The 22,870-nt window shown below is 42.0% G+C and overlaps 1 protein-coding gene across 1 annotated transcript; it reads left to right on the forward strand.

Moving 5' to 3' along the window:
* Positions 1-20,632: 20,632 nt before the first annotated feature.
* LOC124412262 (dolichyl-diphosphooligosaccharide--protein glycosyltransferase subunit DAD1) lies at positions 20,633-21,536 on the forward strand. Its single transcript, XM_046892000.1, has 2 exons — positions 20,633-20,950; positions 21,113-21,536. The coding sequence occupies exons 1-2, from the start codon at positions 20,746-20,748 to the stop codon at positions 21,241-21,243; spliced, it is 336 nt and encodes a 111-aa protein (XP_046747956.1). The 5' UTR covers positions 20,633-20,745; the 3' UTR covers positions 21,244-21,536.
* Positions 21,537-22,870: the final 1,334 nt, after the last annotated feature.

The following is a 22,870-nucleotide window of genomic DNA, read 5'->3' on the forward strand; positions in this document are numbered from 1 at the left end:
TGAAATACTATATCGAATAGTTATAATCGTTGTTCTGGAATGTAGCTTGAGTGTTGGACTGCGTACACGTGCAAGACGGTTCTGCAAAAGGGTGATATGATGTACAATATTGTATTCTGTGTTTTATGTATCCTGTAATAAAAAAAAATGTGATAGATTTTTTGACAATAGGAAAAAACCTGATTTTCGACTCAGAAAAAAGTAAGGCTAACCCCTTTGGATTTTTAGCAAAAATTTCGACTTGTTCAAAAAGTGCTGCAATCAGTTCTGGAGGGCACTATTCCGACGTATTTTTGCGAGAGAAGGCGATTGAGCGCAGTCCCAATACGCTGCGAGCAACGCCTGAAAAGTTACAGCCAAAAAACTGCAGATTTTCGTCGTCATTTCTCTGCTGTTGGTCCCACGTTATTTTTCACCTCTTTTCTGAGTTCCTGGGGGTCGAATTAGTCTGGAAAGAGTCATAGAATCGATTTCAAGCCGAGAAATTTTCAGCTCAAAAATTCACCAAAAAGTAAGGCTAACCCCTTTGGATTTTTGGCGGAAATTTCGACGTCATCGAAAAGTGCTGCAATTAATTCTGTAAGGCACTATTCCGACGTATTTTTGCGAGAGAAATCGATTGAGCGCAGTCCCAATACGCTGCGAGCAACGCCTGAAAAGTTACAGCCAAAAAACTGCAGATTTTCGTCGTCATTTCTCTGCTGTTGGTCCCACGTTATTTTCTACCTCTTTTCTGAGTTCCTGGGGGTCGAATTAGTCTAGAAAGGGTCATACGATTCGATTCCAAGCCGAGAAATTTTCAGCTCAAAAATTCACCAAAAAGTAAGGCTAACCCCTTTGGATTTTTGGCGGAAATTTCGACGTCATCGAAAAGTGCTGCAATTAATTCTGTCAGGCACTATTCCGACGTATTTTTGCGAGAAAAATCGATTAAGCGCAGTCCCAATACGCTGCGAGCAACGCCTGAAAAGTTACAGCCAAAAAACTGCAGATTTTCGTCGTCATTTCTCTGCTGTTGGTCCCACGTTATTTTTCACCTCTTTTCTGAGTTCCTGGGGGTCGAATTAGTCTAGAAAGAGTCATACGATTCGATTCCAAGCCGAGAAATTTTCAGCTCAAAAATTCACCAAAAAGTAAGGCTAACCCCTTTGGATTTTTGGCGGAAATTTCGACGTCATCGAAAAGTGCTGCAATTAATTCTGTGGGGCACTATTCCGACGTATTTTTGCGAGAGAAATCGATTAAGCGCAGTCCCAATACGCTGCGAGCAACGCCTGAGAAGTTACAGCCAAAAAACTAAAGATTTTCGTCGTCATTTCTCTGCTGTTGGTCCCACGTTATTTTTCACCTCTTTTCTGAGTTCCTAGGGGTCGAATTAGTCTAGAAAGGGTCATACGAATCAATTTCAAGCCGAGAAATTTGCAGCTCAAAAATTCACCAAAAAGTGAGGCTAACCCCTTTAGATTTTCGGCAGAAATTTCGACGTCATCGAAAAGTGCTGCAATTAATTCTGTAAGGCACTATTCCGACGTATTTTTGCGAGAGAAATCGATTCAGCGCAGTCCCAATACGCTGCGAGCAACGCCTGAAAAGTTACAGCCAAAAAACTGCAGATTTTCGTCGTCATTTCTCTGCTGTTGGTCCCACGTTATTTTTCACCTCTTTTCTGAGTTCCTGGGGGTCGAATTAGTCTAGAAAGAGTCATACGATTCGATTCCAAGCCGAGAAATTTTCAGCTCAAAAATTCACCAAAAAGTAAGGCTAACCCCTTTGGATTTTTGGCGGAAATTTCGACGTCATCGAAAAGTGCTGCAATTAATTCTGTGGGGCACTATTCCGACGTATTTTTGCGAGAGAAATCGATTAAGCGCAGTCCCAATACGCTGCGAGCAACGCCTGAGAAGTTACAGCCAAAAAACTAAAGATTTTCGTCGTCATTTCTCTGCTGTTGGTCCCACGTTATTTTTCACCTCTTTTCTGAGTTCCTAGGGGTCGAATTAGTCTAGAAAGGGTCATACGAATCAATTTCAAGCCGAGAAATTTGCAGCTCAAAAATTCACCAAAAAGTGAGGCTAACCCCTTTAGATTTTCTGCAGAAATTTCGACGTCATCGAAAAGTGCTGCAATTAATTCTGTAAGGCACTATTCCGACGTATTTTTGCGAGAGAAATCGATTCAGCGCAGTCCCAATACGCTGCGAGCAACGCCTAAAAAGTTACAGCCAAAAAACTGCAGATTTTCGTCGTCATTTCTCTGCTGTTGGTCCCACGTTATTTTTCACCTCTTTTCTGAGTTCCTGGGGGTCGAATTAGTCTAGTAACGGTCATACGATTCGATTCCAAGCCGAGAAATTTTCAGCTCAAAAATTCACCAAAAAGTAAGGCTAACCCCTTTGGATTTTTGGCGGAAATTTCGACGTCATCGAAAAGTGCTGCAATCAATTCTATAAGGCACTATTCCGACGTATTTTTGCGAGAGAAATCGATTGAGCGCAGTCCCAATACGCTGCGAGCAACGCCTGAAAAGTTACAGCCAAAAAACTGCAGATTTTCGTCGTCATTTCTCTGCTGTTGGTCCCACGTTATTTTCTACCTCTTTTCTGAGTTCCTGGGGGTCGGATTAGTCTAGAAAGGGTCATACGATTCGATTCCAAGCCGAGAAATTTTCAGCTCAAAAATTCACCAAAAAGTAAGGCTAACCCCTTTGGATTTTTGGCGGAAATTTCGACGTCATCGAAAAGTGCTGCAATCAATTCTATAAGGCACCATTCCGACGTATTTTTGCGAGAGAAATCGATTAAGCGCAGTCCCAATACGCTGCGAGCAACGCCTGAAAAGTTACAGCCAAAAAACTGCAGATTTTCGTCGTCATTTCTCTGCTGTTGGTCCCACGTTATTTTTCACCTCTTTTCTGAGTTCCTGGGGGTCGAATTAGTCTAGAAAGGGTCATACGATTCGATTCCAAGCCGAGAAATTGTCAGCTCAAAAATTCACCAAAAAGTAAGGCTAACCCCTTTGGATTTTTGGCGGAAATTTCGACGTCATCGAAAAGTGCTGCAATTAATTCTGTAAGGCACTATTCCGACGTATTTTTGCGAGAGAAATCGATTGAGCGCAGTCCCAATACGCTGCGAGCAACGCCTGAAAAGTTACAGCCAAAAAACTGCAGATTTTCGTCGTCATTTCTCTGCTGTTGGTCCCACGTTATTTTTCACCTCTTTTCTGAGTTCCTGGGGGTCGAATTAGTCTAGAAAGGGTCATACGATTCGATTCCAAGCCGAGAAATTTTCAGCTCAAAAATTCACCAAAAAGTAAGGCTAACCCCTTTGAATTTTTGGCGGAAATTTCGACGTCATCGAAAAGTGCTGCAATCAATTCTATAAGGCACCATTCCGACGTATTTTTGAGAGAGAAATCGATTAAGCGCAGTCCCAATACGCTGCGAGCAACGCCTGAAAAGTTACAGCCAAAAAACTGCAGATTTCCGTCGTCATTTCTCTGCTGTTGGTCCCACGTTATTTTTCACCTCTTTTCTGAGTTCCTGGGGGTCGAATTAGTCTAGAAAGGGTCATACGATTCGATTCCAAGCCGAGAAATTTTCAGCTCAAAAATTCACCAAAAAGTAAGGCTAACCCCTTTGGATTTTTGGCGGAAATTTCGACGTCATCGAAAAGTGCTGCAATTAATTCTGTAAGGCACTATTCCGACGTATTTTTGCGAGAGAAATCGATTGAGCGCAGTCCCAATACGCTGCGAGCAACGCCTGAAAAGTTACAGCCAAAAAACTGCAGATTTTCGTCGTCATTTCTCTGCTGTTGGTCCCACGTTATTTTCTACCTCTTTTCTGAGTTCCTGGGGGTCGAATTAGTCTAGAAAGGGTCATACGATTCGATTCCAAGCCGAGAAATTTTCAGCTCAAAAATTCACCAAAAAGTAAGGCTAACCCCTTTGGATTTTTGGCGGAAATTTCGACGTCATCGAAAAGTGCTGCAATTAATTCTGTCAGGCACTATTCCGACGTATTTTTGCGAGAAAAATCGATTAAGCGCAGTCCCAATACGCTGCGAGCAACGCCTGAAAAGTTACAGCCAAAAAACTGCAGATTTTCGTCGTCATTTCTCTGCTGTTGGTCCCACGTTATTTTTCACCTCTTTTCTGAGTTCCTGGGGGTCGAATTAGTCTAGAAAGGGTCATACGATTCGATTCCAAGCCGAGAAATTTTCAGCTCAAAAATTCACCAAAAAGTAAGGCTAACCCCTTTGGATTTTTGGCGGAAATTTCGACGTCATCGAAAAGTGCTGCAATTAATTCTGTGGGGCACTATTCCGACGTATTTTTGCGAGAGAAATCGATTAAGCGCAGTCCCAATACGCTGCGAGCAACGCCTGAGAAGTTACAGCCAAAAAACTAAAGATTTTCGTCGTCATTTCTCTGCTGTTGGTCCCACGTTATTTTTCACCTCTTTTCTGAGTTCCTAGGGGTCGAATTAGTCTAGAAAGGGTCATACGAATCAATTTCAAGCCGAGAAATTTGCAGCTCAAAAATTCACCAAAAAGTGAGGCTAACCCCTTTAGATTTTCGGCAGAAATTTCGACGTCATCGAAAAGTGCTGCAATTAATTCTGTAAGGCACTATTCCGACGTATTTTTGCGAGAGAAATCGATTCAGCGCAGTCCCAATACGCTGCGAGCAACGCCTAAAAAGTTACAGCCAAAAAACTGCAGATTTTCGTCGTCATTTCTCTGCTGTTGGTCCCACGTTATTTTTCACCTCTTTTCTGAGTTCCTGGGGGTCGAATTAGTCTAGTAACGGTCATACGATTCGATTCCAAGCCGAGAAATTTTCAGCTCAAAAATTCACCAAAAAGTAAGGCTAACCCCTTTGGATTTTTGGCGGAAATTTCGACGTCATCGAAAAGTGCTGCAATCAATTCTATAAGGCACTATTCCGACGTATTTTTGCGAGAGAAATCGATTGAGCGCAGTCCCAATACGCTGCGAGCAACGCCTGAAAAGTTACAGCCAAAAAACTGCAGATTTTCGTCGTCATTTCTCTGCTGTTGGTCCCACGTTATTTTCTACCTCTTTTCTGAGTTCCTGGGGGTCGGATTAGTCTAGAAAGGGTCATACGATTCGATTCCAAGCCGAGAAATTTTCAGCTCAAAAATTCACCAAAAAGTAAGGCTAACCCCTTTGGATTTTTGGCGGAAATTTCGACGTCATCGAAAAGTGCTGCAATCAATTCTATAAGGCACCATTCCGACGTATTTTTGCGAGAGAAATCGATTAAGCGCAGTCCCAATACGCTGCGAGCAACGCCTGAAAAGTTACAGCCAAAAAACTGCAGATTTTCGTCGTCATTTCTCTGCTGTTGGTCCCACGTTATTTTTCACCTCTTTTCTGAGTTCCTGGGGGTCGAATTAGTCTAGAAAGGGTCATACGATTCGATTCCAAGCCGAGAAATTGTCAGCTCAAAAATTCACCAAAAAGTAAGGCTAACCCCTTTGGATTTTTGGCGGAAATTTCGACGTTATCGTAAAGTGCTGCAATTAATTCTGTAAGGCACTATTCCGACGTATTTTTGCGAGAGAAATCGATTGAGCGCAGTCCCAATACGCTGCGAGCGACGCCTGAAAAGTTACAGCCAAAAAACTGCAGATTTTCGTCGTCATTTCTCTGCTGTTGGTCCCACGTTATTTTTCACCTTTTTTCTGAGTTCCTGGGGGTCGAATTAGTCTGGTGACGGTCATACGATTTGATTCCAAGCCGAGAAATTTTCAGCTCAAAAATTCACCAAAAAGTAAGGCTAACCCCTTTGAATTTTTGGCGGAAATTTCGGCGTCATCGAAAAGTGCTGCAATCAATTCTATAAGGCACCATTCCGACGTATTTTTGAGAGAGAAATCGATTAAGCGCAGTCCCAATACGCTGCGAGCAACGCCTGAAAAGTTACAGCCAAAAAACTGCAGATTTCCGTCGTCATTTCTCTGCTGTTGGTCCCACGTTATTTTTCACCTCTTTTCTGAGTTCCTGGGGGTCGAATTAGTCTAGAAAGGGTCATACGATTCGATTCCAAGCCGAGAAATTTTCAGCTCAAAAATTCACCAAAAAGTAAGGCTAACCCCTTTGGATTTTTGGCGGAAATTTCGACGTCATCGAAAAGTGCTGCAATTAATTCTGTCAGGCACTATTCCGACGTATTTTTGCGAGAGAAATCGATTAAGCGCAGTCCCAATACGCTGCGAGCAACGCCTGAAAAGTTACAGCCAAAAAACTGCAGATTTGCGTCGTCATTTCTCTGCTGTTGGTCCCACGTTATTTTTCACCTCTTTTCTGAGTTCCTGGGGGTCGAATTAGTCTAGAAAGAGTCATACGATTCGATTCCAGGCCGAGAAATTTTCAGCTCAAAATTTCACCGAAAAGTAAGGCTAACCCCTTTGGATTTTTGGCGGAAATTTCGACGTTATCGTAAAGTGCTGCAATTAATTCTGTAAGGCACTATTCCGACGTATTTTTGCGAGAGAAATCGATTGAGCGCAGTCCCAATACGCTGCGAGCAACGCCTGAAAAGTTACAGCCAAAAAACTGCAGATTTTCGTCGTCATTTCTCTGCTGTTGGTCCCACGTTATTTTTCACCTTTTTTCTGAGTTCCTGGGGGTCGAATTAGTCTAGTGACGGTCATACGATTTGATTCCAAGCCGAGAAATTTTCAGCTCAAAAATTCACCAAAAAGTAAGGCTAACCCCTTTGGATTTTTGGCGGAAATTTCGACGTCATCGAAAAGTGCTGCAATCAATTCTATAAGGCACCATTCCGACGTATTTTTGAGAGAGAAATCGATTAAGCGCAGTCCCAATACGCTGCGAGCAACGCCTGAAAAGTTACAGCCAAAAAACTGCAGATTTCCGTCGTCATTTCTCTGCTGTTGGTCCCACGTTATTTTTCACCTCTTTTCTGAGTTCCTGGGGGTCGAATTAGTCTAGAAAGGGTCATACGATTCGATTCCAAGCCGAGAAATTTTCAGCTCAAAAATTCACCAAAAAGTAAGGCTAACCCCTTTGGATTTTTGGCGGAAATTTCGACGTCATCGAAAAGTGCTGCAATTAATTCTGTCAGGCACTATTCCGACGTATTTTTGCGAGAGAAATCGATTAAGCGCAGTCCCAATACGCTGCGAGCAACGCCTGAAAAGTTACAGCCAAAAAACTGCAGATTTGCGTCGTCATTTCTCTGCTGTTGGTCCCACGTTATTTTTCACCTCTTTTCTGAGTTCCTGGGGGTCGAATTAGTCTAGAAAGAGTCATACGATTCGATTCCAGGCCGAGAAATTTTCAGCTCAAAATTTCACCAAAAAGTAAGGCTAACCCCTTTGGATTTTTGGCGGAAATTTCGACGTTATCGTGAAGTGCTGCAATTAATTCTGTAAGGCACTATTCCGACGTATTTTTGCGAGAGAAATCGATTGAGCGCAGTCCCAATACGCTGCGAGCGACGCCTGAAAAGTTACAGCCAAAAAACTGCAGATTTTCGTCGTCATTTCTCTGCTGTTGGTCCCACGTTATTTTTCACCTTTTTTCTGAGTTCCTGGGGGTCGAATTAGTCTAGTGACGGTCATACGATTTGATTCCAAGCCGAGAAATTTTCAGCTCAAAAATTCACCAAAAAGTAAGGCTAACCCCTTTGGATTTTTGGCGGAAATTTCGACGTCATCGAAAAGTGCTGCAATCAATTCTATAAGGCACCATTCCGACGTATTTTTGAGAGAGAAATCGATTAAGCGCAGTCCCAATACGCTGCGAGCAACGCCTGAAAAGTTACAGCCAAAAACCTGCAGATTTCCGTCGTCATTTCTCTGCTGTTGGTCCCACGTTATTTTTCACCTCTTTTCTGAGTTCCTGGGGGTCGAATCAGTCTAGAAAGGGTCATACGATTCGATTCCAAGCCGAGAAATTTTCAGCTCAAAAATTCACCAAAAAGTAAGGCTAACCCCTTTGGATTTTTGGCGGAAATTTCGACGTCATCGGAAAGTGCTGCAATTAATTCTGTAAGGCACTATTCCGACGTATTTTTGCGAGAGAAATCGATTGAGCGCAGTCCCAATACGCTGCGAGCAACGCGTGAAAAGTTACAGCCAAAAAACTGCAGATTTTCGTCGTCATTTCTCTGTTGTTGGTCCCACGTTATTTTCGACCTCTTTTCTGATTTCCTGGGGGTCGAATTACTCTAGAAAGGGTCATACGATTCGATTCCAAGCCGAGAAATTTTCAGCTCAAAAATTCACCAAAAAGTAAGGCTAACCCCTTTGGATTTTTGGCGGAAATTTCGACGTCATCGAGAAGTGCTGCAATTAATTCTGTCAGGCACTATTCCGACGTATTTTTGCGAGAGAAATCGATTAAGCGGAGTCCCAATACGCTGCAAGCAACGCCTGAAAAGTTACAGCCAAAAAACTGCAGATTTTCGTCGTCATTTCTCTGCTGTTGGTCCCACATTATTTTCTACCTCTTTTCTGAGTTCCTGGGGGTCGAATTAGTCTAGGAAGGGTCATACGATTCGATTCCAAGCCGAGAAATTTTCAGCTCAAAAATTCACCAAAAAGTAAGGCTAACCCCTTTGGATTTTTGGCGGAAATTTCGACGTCATCGAAAAGTGCTGCATTTAATTCTGTCAGGCACTTTTCCGACGTATTTTTGCGAGAGAAACCGTTTGAGCGCAGTCCCAATACGCTGCGAGCAACGCCTGAAAAGTTACAGCCAAAAAACTGCAGATTTTCGTCGTCATTTCTCTGCTGTTGGTCCCACATTATTTTCTACCTCTTTTCTGAGTTCCTGGGGGTCGAATTAGTCTAGGAAGGGTCATACGATTCGATTCCAAGCCGAGAAATTTTCAGCTCAAAAATTCACCAAAAAGTAAGGCTAACCCCTTTGGATTTTTGGCGGAAATTTCGACGTCATCGAAAAGTGCTGCATTTAATTCTGTCAGGCACTATTCCGACGTATTTTTGCTAGAGAAATCGATTAAGCGCAGTCCCAATACGCTGCGAGCAACGCCTGAAAAGTTACAGCCAAAAAACTGCTGATTTTCGTCGTCATTTCTCTGCTGTTGGTCCCACGTTATTTTTCACCTTTTTTCTGATTTCCTGGGGGTCGAATTAGTCTAGAAAGGGTCATACGATTCGATTCCAAGCCAAGAAATTCTCAGCTCAAAAATTCACCAAAAAGTAAGGCTAACCCCTTTGGATTTTTGGCGGAAATTTCGACGTCATCGAAAAGTGCTGCAATTAATTCTGTCAGGCACTATTCCGACGTATTTTTGCGAGAGAAACCGATCAAGCGCAGTCCCAATACGCTGCGAGCAACGCCTGAAAAGTTACAGCCAAAAAACTGCAGATTTTCGTCGTCATTTCTCTGCTGTTGGTCCCACGTTATTTTTCACCTCTTTTCTGAGTTCCTGGGGGTCGAATTAGTCTAGAAAGGGTCATACGATTCGATTCCAAGCCGAGAAATTTTCAGCTCAAAAATTCACCAAAAAGTAAGGCTAACCCCTTTGGATTTTTGGCGGAAATTTCGACGTCATCGGAAAGTGCTGCAATTAATTCTGTAAGGCACTCTTCCGACGTATTTTTGCGAGAGAAATCGATTGAGCGCAGTCCCAATACGCTGCGAGCAACGCGTGAAAAGTGACAGCCAAAAAACTGCAGATTTTCGTCGTCATTTCTCTGTTGTTGGTCCCACGTTATTTTCGACCTCTTTTCTGATTTCCTGGGGGTCGAATTACTCTAGAAAGGGTCATACGATTCGATTCCAAGCCGAGAAATTTTCAGCTCAAAAATTCACCAAAAAGTAAGGCTAACCCCTTTGGATTTTTGGCGGAAATTTCGACGTCATCGAGAAGTGCTGCAATTAATTCTGTCAGGCACTATTCCGACGTATTTTTGCGAGAGAAATCGATTAAGCGCAGTCCCAATACGCTGCAAGCAACGCCTGAAAAGTTACAGCCAAAAAACTGCAGATTTTCGTCGTCATTTCTCTGCTGTTGGTCCCACGTTATTTTTCACCTCTTTTCTGAGTTCCTGGGGGTCGAATTAGTCTAGAAAGGGTCATACGAATCAATTTCGAGCCGAGAAATTTGCAGCTCAAAAATTCACCAAAAAGTGAGGCTAACCCCTTTAGATTTTCGGCAGAAATTTCGACGTCATCGAAAAGTGCTGCAATTAATTCTGTAAGGCACTATTCCGACGTATTTTTGCGAGAGAAATCGATTCAGCGCAGTCCCAATACGCTGCGAGCAACGCCTGAAAAGTTATAGCCAAAAAACTGCAGATTTCCGTCGTCATTTCTCTGCTGTTGGTCCCACGTTATTTTTCACCTCTTTTCTGAGTTCCTGGGGGTCGAATTAGTCTAGAAAGGGTCATACGATTCGATTCCAAGCCGAGAAATTTTCAGCTCAAAAATTCACCAAAAAGTAAGGCTAACCCCTTTGGATTTTGGGCGGAAATTTCGACGTCATCGAAAAGTGCTGCAATTAATTCTGTAAGGCACTATTCCGACGTATTTTTGCGAGAGAAATCGATTAAGCGCCGTCCCAATACGCTGCGAGCAACGCCTGAAAAGTTACAGCCAAAAAACTGCAGATTTGCGTCGTCATTTCTCTGCTGTTGGTCCCACGTTATTTTTCACCTCTTTTCTGAGTTCCTGGGGGTCGAATTAGTCTAGAAAGGGTCATACGATTCGATTCCAAGCCGAGAAATTTTCAGCTCAAAAATTCACCAAAAAGTAAGGCTAACCCCTTTGGATTTTTGGCGGAAATTTCGACGTCATCGAAAAGTGCTGCAATTAATTCTGTCAGGCACTACTCCGACGTATTTTTGCGAGAGAAATCGATTAAGCGCAGTCCCAATACGCTGCGAGCAACGCCTGAAAAGTTACAGCCAAAAAACTGCAGATTTTCGTCGTCATTTCTCTGCTGTTGGTCCCACGTTATTTTTCACCTCTTTTCTGAGTTCCTGGGGGTCGAATTAGTCTAGAAAGGGTCATACGAATCAATTTCAAGCCGAGAAATTTGCAGCTCAAAAATTCACCATAAGTGAGGCTAACCCCTTCAGATTTTCGGCAGAAATTTCGACGTTATCGAAAAGTGCTGCAATTAATTCTGTAAGGCACTATTCCGACGTATTTTTGCGAGAGAAATCGATTGAGCGCAGTCCCAATACGCTGCGAGCAACGCCTGAAAAGTTACAGCCAAAAAACTGCAGATTTTCGTCGTCATTTCTCTGCTGTTGGTCCCACATTATTTTCTACCTCTTTTCTGAGTTCCTGGGGGTCGAATTAGTCTAGGAAGGGTCATACGATTCGATTCCAAGCCGAGAAATTTTCAGCTCAAAAATTCACCAAAAAGTAAGGCTAACCCCTTTGGATTTTTGGCGGAAATTTCGACGTCATCGAAAAGTGCTGCAATTAATTCTGTCAGGCACTATTCCGACGTATTTTTGCGAGAGAAATCGATTAAGCGCAGTCCCAATACGCTGCGAGCAACGCCTGAAAAGTTACAGCCAAAAAACTGCAGATTTTCGTCGTCATTTCTCTGCTGTTGGTCCCACGTTATTTTCTACCTCTTTTCTGAGTTCCTCGGGGTCGAATTAGTCTAGTAACGGTGATACGATTCGATTCCAAGCCGAGAAATTTTCAGCTCAAAAATTCACCAAAAAGTAAGGCTAACCCCTTTGGATTTTTGGCGGAAATTTCGACGTTATCGAAAATTGCTACAATTAATTCTGTAGGGCACTATTCCGACGTATTTTTGCGAGAGAAATCGATTAAGCGCAGTCCCAATACGCTGCGAGCAACGCCTGAAAAGTTACAGCCAAAAAACTGCAGATTTGCGTCGTCATTTCTCTGCTGTTGGTCCCACGTTATTTTTCACCTCTTTTCTGAGTTCCTGGGGGTCGAATTAGTCTAGAAAGGGTCATACGATTCGATTCCAAGCCGAGAAATTTTCAGCTCAAAAATTCACCAAAAAGTAAGGCTAACCCCTTTGGATTTTTGGCGGAAATTTCGACGTCATCGGAAAGTGCTGCAATTAATTCTGTAAGGCACTCTTCCGACGTATTTTTGCGAGAGAAATCGATTGAGCGCAGTCCCAATACGCTGCGAGCAACGCGTGAAAAGTGACAGCCAAAAAACTGCAGATTTTCGTCGTCATTTCTCTGTTGTTGGTCCCACGTTATTTTCGACCTCTTTTCTGATTTCCTGGGGGTCGAATTACTCTAGAAAGGGTCATACGATTCGATTCCAAGCCGAGAAATTTTCAGCTCAAAAATTCACCAAAAAGTAAGGCTAACCCCTTTGGATTTTTGGCGGAAATTTCGACGTCATCGAGAAGTGCTGCAATTAATTCTGTCAGGCACTATTCCGACGTATTTTTGCGAGAGAAATCGATTAAGCGCAGTCCCAATACGCTGCAAGCAACGCCTGAAAAGTTACAGCCAAAAAACTGCAGATTTTCGTCGTCATTTCTCTGCTGTTGGTCCCACGTTATTTTTCACCTCTTTTCTGAGTTCCTGGGGGTCGAATTAGTCTAGAAAGGGTCATACGAATCAATTTCGAGCCGAGAAATTTGCAGCTCAAAAATTCACCAAAAAGTGAGGCTAACCCCTTTAGATTTTCGGCAGAAATTTCGACGTCATCGAAAAGTGCTGCAATTAATTCTGTAAGGCACTATTCCGACGTATTTTTGCGAGAGAAATCGATTCAGCGCAGTCCCAATACGCTGCGAGCAACGCCTGAAAAGTTATAGCCAAAAAACTGCAGATTTCCGTCGTCATTTCTCTGCTGTTGGTCCCACGTTATTTTTCACCTCTTTTCTGAGTTCCTGGGGGTCGAATTAGTCTAGAAAGGGTCATACGATTCGATTCCAAGCCGAGAAATTTTCAGCTCAAAAATTCACCAAAAAGTAAGGCTAACCCCTTTGGATTTTTGGCGGAAATTTCGACGTCATCGAAAAGTGCTGCAATTAATTCTGTAAGGCACTATTCCGACGTATTTTTGCGAGAGAAATCGATTAAGCGCCGTCCCAATACGCTGCGAGCAACGCCTGAAAAGTTACAGCCAAAAAACTGCAGATTTGCGTCGTCATTTCTCTGCTGTTGGTCCCACGTTATTTTTCACCTCTTTTCTGAGTTCCTGGGGGTCGAATTAGTCTAGAAAGGGTCATACGATTCGATTCCAAGCCGAGAAATTTTCAGCTCAAAAATTCACCAAAAAGTAAGGCTAACCCCTTTGGATTTTTGGCGGAAATTTCGACGTCATCGAAAAGTGCTGCAATTAATTCTGTCAGGCACTACTCCGACGTATTTTTGCGAGAGAAATCGATTAAGCGCAGTCCCAATACGCTGCGAGCAACGCCTGAAAAGTTACAGCCAAAAAACTGCAGATTTTCGTCGTCATTTCTCTGCTGTTGGTCCCACGTTATTTTTCACCTCTTTTCTGAGTTCCTGGGGGTCGAATTAGTCTAGAAAGGGTCATACGAATCAATTTCAAGCCGAGAAATTTGCAGCTCAAAAATTCACCATAAGTGAGGCTAACCCCTTCAGATTTTCGGCAGAAATTTCGACGTTATCGAAAAGTGCTGCAATTAATTCTGTAAGGCACTATTCCGACGTATTTTTGCGAGAGAAATCGATTGAGCGCAGTCCCAATACGCTGCGAGCAACGCCTGAAAAGTTACAGCCAAAAAACTGCAGATTTTCGTCGTCATTTCTCTGCTGTTGGTCCCACATTATTTTCTACCTCTTTTCTGAGTTCCTGGGGGTCGAATTAGTCTAGGAAGGGTCATACGATTCGATTCCAAGCCGAGAAATTTTCAGCTCAAAAATTCACCAAAAAGTAAGGCTAACCCCTTTGGATTTTTGGCGGAAATTTCGACGTCATCGAAAAGTGCTGCAATTAATTCTGTCAGGCACTATTCCGACGTATTTTTGCGAGAGAAATCGATTAAGCGCAGTCCCAATACGCTGCGAGCAACGCCTGAAAAGTTACAGCCAAAAAACTGCAGATTTTCGTCGTCATTTCTCTGCTGTTGGTCCCACGTTATTTTCTACCTCTTTTCTGAGTTCCTCGGGGTCGAATTAGTCTAGTAACGGTGATACGATTCGATTCCAAGCCGAGAAATTTTCAGCTCAAAAATTCACCAAAAAGTAAGGCTAACCCCTTTGGATTTTTGGCGGAAATTTCGACGTTATCGAAAATTGCTACAATTGATTCTGTAGGGCACTATTCCGACGTATTTTTGCGAGAGAAATCGATTAAGCGCAGTCCCAATACGCTGCGAGCAACGCCTGAAAAGTTACAGCCAAAAAACTGCAGATTTGCGTCGTCATTTCTCTGCTGTTGGTCCCACGTTATTTTTCACCTCTTTTCTGAGTTCCTGGGGGTCGAATTAGTCTAGAAAGAGTCATACGATTCGATTCCAGGCCGAGAAATTTTCAGCTCTAAATTTCACCAAAAAGTAAGGCTAACCCCTTTGGATTTTTGGCGGAAATTTCGACGTTATCGAAAATTGCTACAATTAATTCTGTAGGGCACTATTCCGACGTATTTTTGCGAGAGAAATCGATTAAGCGCAGTCCCAATACGCTGCGAGCAACGCCTGAAAAGTTACAGCCAAAAAACTGCAGATTTGCGTCGTCATTTCTCTGCTGTTGGTCCCACGTTATTTTTCACCTCTTTTCTGAGTTCCTGGGGGTCGAATTAGTCTAGAAAGAGTCATACGATTCGATTCCAGGCCGAGAAATTTTCAGCTCAAAATTTCACCAAAAAGTAAGGCTAACCCCTTTGGATTTTTGGCGGAAATTTCGACGTTATCGTAAAGTGCTGCAATTAATTCTGTAAGGCACTATTCCGACGTATTTTTGCGAGAGAAATCGATTGAGCGCAGTCCCAATACGCTGCGAGCGACGCCTGAAAAGTTACAGCCAAAAAACTGCAGATTTTCGTCGTCATTTCTCTGCTGTTGGTCCCACGTTATTTTTCACTTTTTTTCTGAGTTCCTGGGGGTCGAATTAGTCTAGTGACGGTCATACGATTTGATTCCAAGCCGAGAAATTTTCAGCTCAAAAATTCACCAAAAAGTAAGGCTAACCCCTTTGGATTTTTGGCGGAAATTTCGACGTCATCGAAAAGTGCTGCAATCAATTCTATAAGGCACTATTCCGACGTATTTTTGAGAGAGAAATCGATTAAGCGCAGTCCCAATACGCTGCGAGCAACGCCTGAAAAGTTACAGCCAAAAAACTGCAGATTTCCGTCGTCATTTCTCTGCTGTTGGTCCCACGTTATTTTTCACCTCTTTTCTGAGTTCCTGGGGGTCGAATTAGTCTAGTGACGGTCATACGATTTGATTCCAAGCCGAGAAATTTTCAGCTCAAAAATTCACCAAAAAGTAAGGCTAACCCCTTTGGATTTTTGGCGGAAATTTCGACGTCATCGAAAAGTGCTGCAATCAATTCTATAAGGCACTATTCCGACGTATTTTTGAGAGAGAAATCGATTAAGCGCAGTCCCAATACGCTGCGAGCAACGCCTGAAAAGTTACAGCCAAAAAACTGCAGATTTCCGTCGTCATTTCTCTGCTGTTGGTCCCACGTTATTTTTCACCTCTTTTCTGAGTTCCTGGGGGTCGAATTAGTCTAGAAAGGGTCATACGATTCGATTCCAAGCCGAGAAATTTTCAGCTCAAAAATTCACCAAAAAGTAAGGCTAACCCCTTTGGATTTTTGGCGGAAATTTCGACGTTATCGTAAAGTGCTGCAATTAATTCTGTAAGGCACTATTCCGACGTATTTTTGCGAGAGAAATCGATTGAGCGCAGTCCCAATACGCTGCGAGCGACGCCTGAAAAGTTACAGCCAAAAAACTGCAGATTTTCGTCGTCATTTCTCTGCTGTTGGTCCCACGTTATTTTTCACTTTTTTTCTGAGTTCCTGGGGGTCGAATTAGTCTAGTGACGGTCATACGATTTGATTCCAAGCCGAGAAATTTTCAGCTCAAAAATTCACCAAAAAGTAAGGCTAACCCCTTTGGATTTTTGGCGGAAATTTCGACGTCATCGAAAAGTGCTGCAATCAATTCTATAAGGCACTATTCCGACGTATTTTTGAGAGAGAAATCGATTAAGCGCAGTCCCAATACGCTGCGAGCAACGCCTGAAAAGTTACAGCCAAAAAACTGCAGATTTCCGTCGTCATTTCTCTGCTGTTGGTCCCACGTTATTTTTCACCTCTTTTCTGAGTTCCTGGGGGTCGAATTAGTCTAGTGACGGTCATACGATTTGATTCCAAGCCGAGAAATTTTCAGCTCAAAAATTCACCAAAAAGTAAGGCTAACCCCTTTGGATTTTTGGCGGAAATTTCGACGTCATCGAAAAGTGCTGCAATCAATTCTATAAGGCACTATTCCGACGTATTTTTGAGAGAGAAATCGATTAAGCGCAGTCCCAATACGCTGCGAGCAACGCCTGAAAAGTTACAGCCAAAAAACTGCAGATTTCCGTCGTCATTTCTCTGCTGTTGGTCCCACGTTATTTTTCACCTCTTTTCTGAGTTCCTGGGGGTCGAATTAGTCTAGAAAGGGTCATACGATTCGATTCCAAGCCGAGAAATTTTCAGCTCAAAAATTCACCAAAAAGTAAGGCTAACCCCTTTGGATTTTTGGCGGAAATTTCGACGTCATCGAAAAGTGCTGCAATTTAATCTGTCAGGCACTATTCCGACGTATTTTTGCGAGAGAAATCGATTAAGCGCCGTCCCAATACGCTGCGAGCAACGCCTGAAAAGTTACAGCCAAAAAACTGCAGATTTGCGTCGTCATTTCTCTGCTGTTGGTCCCACGTTATTCTTCACCTCTTTTCTGAGTTCCTGGGGGTCGAATTAGTCTAGAAAGAGTCATACGATTCGATTCCAGGCCGAGAAATTTTCAGCTCAAAATTTCACCAAAAAGTAAGGCTAACCCCTTTGGATTTTTGGCGGAAATTTCGACGTCATCGAAAAGTGCTGCAATCAATTCTATAAGGCACCATTCCGACGTATTTTTGAGAGAGAAATCGATTAAGCGCAGTCCCAATACGCTGCGAGCAACGCCTGAAAAGTTACAGCCAAAAAACTGCAGATTTCCGTCGTCATTTCTCTGCTGTTGGTCCCACGTTATTTTTCACCTCTTTTCTGAGTTCCTGGGGGTCGAATTAGTCTAGAAAGGGTCATACGATTCGATTCCAAGCCGAGAAATTTTCAGCTCAAAAATTCACCAAAAAGTAAGGCTAACCCCTTTGGATTTTTGGCGGAAATTTCGACGTCATCGAAAAGTGCTGAAATTAATTCTGTCAGGCACTATTCCGACGTATTTTTGCGAGAGAAATCGATTAAGCGCAGTCCCAATACGCTGCGAGCAACGCCTGAAAACTTACAGCCAAAAAACTGCAGATTTGCGTCGTCATTTCTCTGCTGTTGGTCCCACGTTATTTTTCACCTCTTTTCTGAGTTCCTGGGGGTCGAATTAGTCTAGAAAGAGTCATACGATTCGATTCCAGGCCGAGAAATTTTCAGCTCAAAATTTCACCAAAAAGTAAGGCTAACCCCTTTGGATTTTTGGCGGAAATTTCGACGTTATCGTAAAGTGCTGCAATTAATTCTGTAAGGCACTATTCCGACGTATTTTTGCGAGAGAAATCGATTGAGCGCAGTTCCAATACGCTGCGAGCGACGCCTGAAAAGTTACAGCCAAAAAACTGCAGATTTTCGTCGTCATTTCTCTGCTGTTGGTCCCACGTTATTTTTCACCTTTTTTCTGAGTTCCTGGGGGTCGAATTAGTCTAGTGACGGTCATACGATTTGATTCCAAGCCGAGAAATTTTCAGCTCAAAAATTCACCAAAAAGTAAGGCTAACCCCTTTGGATTTTTGGCGGAAATTTCGACGTCATCGAAAAGTGCTGCAATCAATTCTATAAGGCACTATTCTGACGTATTTTTGCGAGAGAAATCGATTAAGCGCAGTCCCAATACGCTGCGAGCAACGCCTGAAAAGTTACAGCCAAAAAACTGCAGATTTTCGTCGTCATTTCTCTGCTGTTGGTCCCACGTTATTTTTCACCTCTTTTCTGAGTTCCTGGGGGTCGAATTAGTCTAGAAAGGGTCATACGATTCGATTTCAAGCCGAGAAATTTTCAGCTCAAAAATTCACCAAAAAGTAAGGCTAACCCCTTTGGATTTTTGGCGGAAATTTCGACGTCATCGAAAAATGCTGCAATTGATTCTATAAGGCACTATTCCGACGTATTTTTGCGAGAGAAATCGATTGAGCGCAGTCCCAATACGCTGCGAGCAACGCCTGAAAAGTTACAGCCAAAAAACTGCAGATTTTCGTCGTCATTTCTCTGCTGTTGGTCCCACGTTATTTTCTACCTCTTTTCTGAGTTCCTGGGGGTCGAATTAGTCTAGAAAGGGTCATACGATTCGATTCCAAGCCGAGAAATTTTCAGCTCAAAAATTCACCAAAAAGTAAGGCTAACCCCTTTGGATTTTTGGCGGAAATTTCGACGTCATCGAAAAGTGCTGCAATTAATTCTGTAAGGCACTATTCCGACGTATTTTTGCGAGAGAAATCGATTAAGCGCAGTCCCAATACGCTGCGAGCAACGCCTGAAAAGTTACAGCCAAAAAACTGCAGATTTTCGTCGTCATTTCTCTGCTGTTGGTCCCACGTTATTTTTCACCTCTGTTCTGAGTTCCTGGGGGTCGAATTAGTCTAGAAAGGGTCATACGAATCGATTTCAAGTCGAGAAATTTTCAGCTCAAAAATTCACCAAAAAGTAAGGCTAACCCCTTTGGATTTTTGGCGGAAATTTCGACGTCATCGAAAAGTGCTGCAATTAATTCTGTCAGGCACTATTCCGACGTATTTTTGCGAGAAAAATCGATTAAGCGCAGTCCCAATACGCTGCGAGCAACGCCTGAAAAGTTACAGCCAAAAAACTGCAGATTTCCGTCGTCATTTTTCTGCTGCTCGTTCCACATTATTTTTCATCCAGAAAGGGACATATGAATCGATTCGGAGACAAAAGATATGTAACCCAAAAAATAAGTAAGGCTAAGGCTGCCGTCCCATGGTCCGGAATTTGTTTCGTCTCCACGAATCCGGAATCCAGTGACTTTTCAAGCCTCAATCAGAGGCGTTCCGGCTCGACTGATTTACGGGATGCATTTTTTCGACTGTCCCATGATACGGAAATGACACGCACGGAACTATCGCTGGCGAATTGCGATCGTTCCTTTTAGCGCTGAAGTTGAAATGCGCTACTGTGATTGGATGTCAGCACTACCGGGCCTGTGCATTCCGTGTCATGGGACACTCGATGCTGACAGAGACGGAATCGTATTAACTCACACAAGCATATGTATTGTTTACATGCTTACGTTACGCGCTTAACTTCTTTTTGGTTAATGAATTGTAATATTGGTAAGAATAAATGGATGCCGAAACCGTTTTGTTGTCCATCGCGGCTGTGTGGATGAAATGGAAGGCAGCACCGCCGAGACAGAGAGAAGTGCTGCGCCGCAAGTTGTTACGATTTATGTGCATTTACGATGTTTTGGAGTCAGAAAACGATCGTGTGATAAAACGTAAATTTTCGGTTCGCCCGATATTTACTACAGAGCTGCGATTTCAACAGGGTGCAAGTAACAACTTGATAAACAAAATGGAGTTCGTTGACAACGACAAATACGTGAATTATTTTCGGATGACACCCAGACTTTTCAATCAATTACTCGCTTCGATGGAACCTGGCCTGACGAATTCATTTTTGTCTTCGCACCCACACACACACAGATACAGAGATTTGTTTGACAGTTCGCAAATACTGGTAGTGCACACGGAACGGAATGTCCGGAACGCCTCTGATTGGGGTTTGAAAAGTCACTGGATTCCGGGTTCGTGGAGACGGAACAAATTCCGGACCATGGGACGGCAGCCTAACTGCATCCGATCCTTGACGAAAATTCCAACGATTTGGAATATACTGAACTAATATATACAAAATAATTTTTTGTCGCACGATATCGACGTAATTTTTTGAGAGGAATTGGTTGCGGGCATTCCGTATACGCTATCATTTTCTCCATTTCGCTCCCTTAATATTTCCGTTTTCTACTTTTCTCGCCGTTTTTCTTAGTGCTCGTATTTGTTGCGTCAAGTCATTTTGACGCCCGTAACAATTCAGCCCCACAGATATACCGCGTGAAAACAAACCTGAAACCTCTCATTGCTTCTGTGCCGATTATTTGACAGCCACTATTTTTTTATAGAGTGGGGTATTCTCAAAAAAAAAAAAAAAAATTATGCGCACTTTCGTGCAAATTCGAGACGCGTGACGCGATTTTAGCACGTTCGAACTCGTCAACGTCCGAGAATTCTGTTAGTTCTTAGAAGTTAGTCAAGCAGCAGCAACGACTATGTATGTAAGACTTAGGACTACGTATGCGTGCGCTTACGTAGATTTGCCGCATGATGACGCCTGGTTAGCCAGACTTCACCCAGAGGGCCGAAGGTGGCTAGAGCGACAGCCTACTCGTAGTTCGTGTTCTTCCCAGCTTAAACATCCGTATCCAAGGTCTGTAATCGTGTGTCGTGCCGGCTGCTGGTGCCACGCGTCAGAATATCAATTGCGAACGAAAAAAATATCGTAAAACACTCCAAAATGTCGGTGGTTGCAGTACTGGGAAAATTCTGGCAAGAGTACACGAAGAATACTCCGAAAAAGTTGAAGATCATCGACGCGTATCTGTTCTACATATTTCTGACAGGAGTCACACAATTCGTCTACTGCTGTTTGGTCGGTACATTCCCGTTCAATAGTTTCCTCAGCGGTTTTATCTCCTGCGTTTCGTGCTTCGTTCTTGGCGGTAAGTGGTTCTCTTCGATATTGAATAGTAACGCGATATTCATCAACGTTGTACGTACATACATGAAAGTTTTTAGGTTAATCAATGCGCTGCCCTGTCCATCAATCTGAACTTGAGTCGGCATGCACCCTGTCTCAATATATTTTCATTTTTCTATTACAGTTTGCCTGCGGCTACAGGTCAATCCACAGAACAAAAGCCAATTTCACGGCATTAGTCCAGAGAGAGGATTCGCAGACTTCATATTCGCCCACATTATACTTCACATTGTAGTCATGAACTTCATCGGTTGAATGATATACCGTGTTTGTCTTAACGTAAAATAAATCTTCAATAATTTTTCTGTGCATAAATTTGAACCAATTACCTATTGCAATGATAAGTTCTCAAAAAAAATAAATCTTTTTCCATATTTCCTTGCATTTTTTACTTATACTACACCGGCTCAGGTTTTTCACAATTGCAATTGTTGCTCTACAATACATGAATTCTGCACTCTGAACATATTTTGTAATAGACGAGTTCACCCTTCTGTTCTGTATTCCTGTTGTTTGTCTGCTTCACATAATTTCTGGGTAAATGTTAAAGAAAACACCTCGATCATTCTAAATTAATTTATATTTACATCACATCATGGAGGAACTGATGTACAATATGTCTTATTAGTGATATTGTGACAGTTTTTCAAAATTTACACTAATACAATATGCTGTTGTCGTTTTTGATACAAGTTTTAAATTATGTATAGGATAATTCACTTACAATCTTGAAATAAAGTTTTTTTTTTTAACCAACTTTCTACCGCAGATTCGGAAATAATGGACGCAATAAGAAAATCGTAAAGAAAAACATTATTGTCTATGGAGTGTTATCTTTTTTTTCTGTTTCCTCCTATACTGGTTCATATTTAATTTTTATTCAAATGAAAATGCAGGAGTCAACTGCATCTTGTAAAATTGTGAATTAAAATGTGTTGACTGATTATGTATTTAAAAAACTGGTACAGAAAGCCCAATTTTATTTTCTAACTGGCTCATCGCCATACACAAGGAGTTGTATTTCCACAACAATATTTAGTTTATTTCTTTATACTCATCTATTTTTCTTTCTTATTATCTGTTATTTATTATCAACTAATCACTTATCACGTCTAGAAAATAAATATTCGAATAATTGTTTACAATAACGTACTATTGGAAAAAAATATAGTGTAAAACGAAAATGAGTGAAAAATCGATGTAACACATTTGTCTATCCAAAATTTCTATTCAAAATTTTTTATTTCATGCATTAAATATGCAAGCTCAAGATCAAAATGATAAGAAAAATTATGCTTAATAATTATGTCGTATTAGTAGTAATAATGAAAAAAATAACATTAATAATTGTAAGAAACGGGTTCATTACATGTATACTTTAATTATATCACAAAAACAAACTAGGATTGTTTTCAAAACTTCAAATCTAGCATTGAAACACAATGAAAGAAAAAAAATTATGCACAACTTGCACACTTGTTTCAACTTTTATTCCCATATATATATATATATCTTTTTTTTCCTTTCAATTATTTATTATATTCCTTAATCAAAAATAAATAGCGTACTACAAAGCTAAGGAATCAGCATTTGCTTCAGGACTATATCAAGTGATCTTATAGATACATATATTATATTATGTTATGTCGTGATATATCACGTCACCGCAGGTCTCAATTGCCGTATAATTATACTGCTGCCATGCTTTCAACTAAATTTGGTACGATACTTCATATAACTATACTTGCTGCGATAATATCTATATGAGGTTCAATCAAGCAACGCCTTACATTTCGCGTTTACACTCTCTTGGACGCAGATAAGCTGAGATACTCTGTACAGGAACGAATTTTTACTCTCGATTGATGTTCTTTTTCTCGAA

This window comes from Diprion similis, chromosome 2 (assembly GCF_021155765.1).
Source record: "Diprion similis isolate iyDipSimi1 chromosome 2, iyDipSimi1.1, whole genome shotgun sequence".
Taxonomy (NCBI): Eukaryota; Metazoa; Arthropoda; class Insecta; order Hymenoptera; family Diprionidae; genus Diprion; species Diprion similis.

What these genes read in the sequence shown, in the direction of transcription:
- LOC124412262 (XM_046892000.1), top strand. Translation starts at nt 20,746, where the DNA reads ATGTCGGTGGTTGCAGTACTGGGAAAATTCTGGCAAGAGTACACGAAG. An exon ending in TTCGTGCTTCGTTCTTGGCG is followed by an intron (nt 20,951 to 21,112) that starts GTAAGTGGTTCT and finishes TTTCTATTACAG; the next exon opens with TTTGCCTGCGGCTACAGGTC.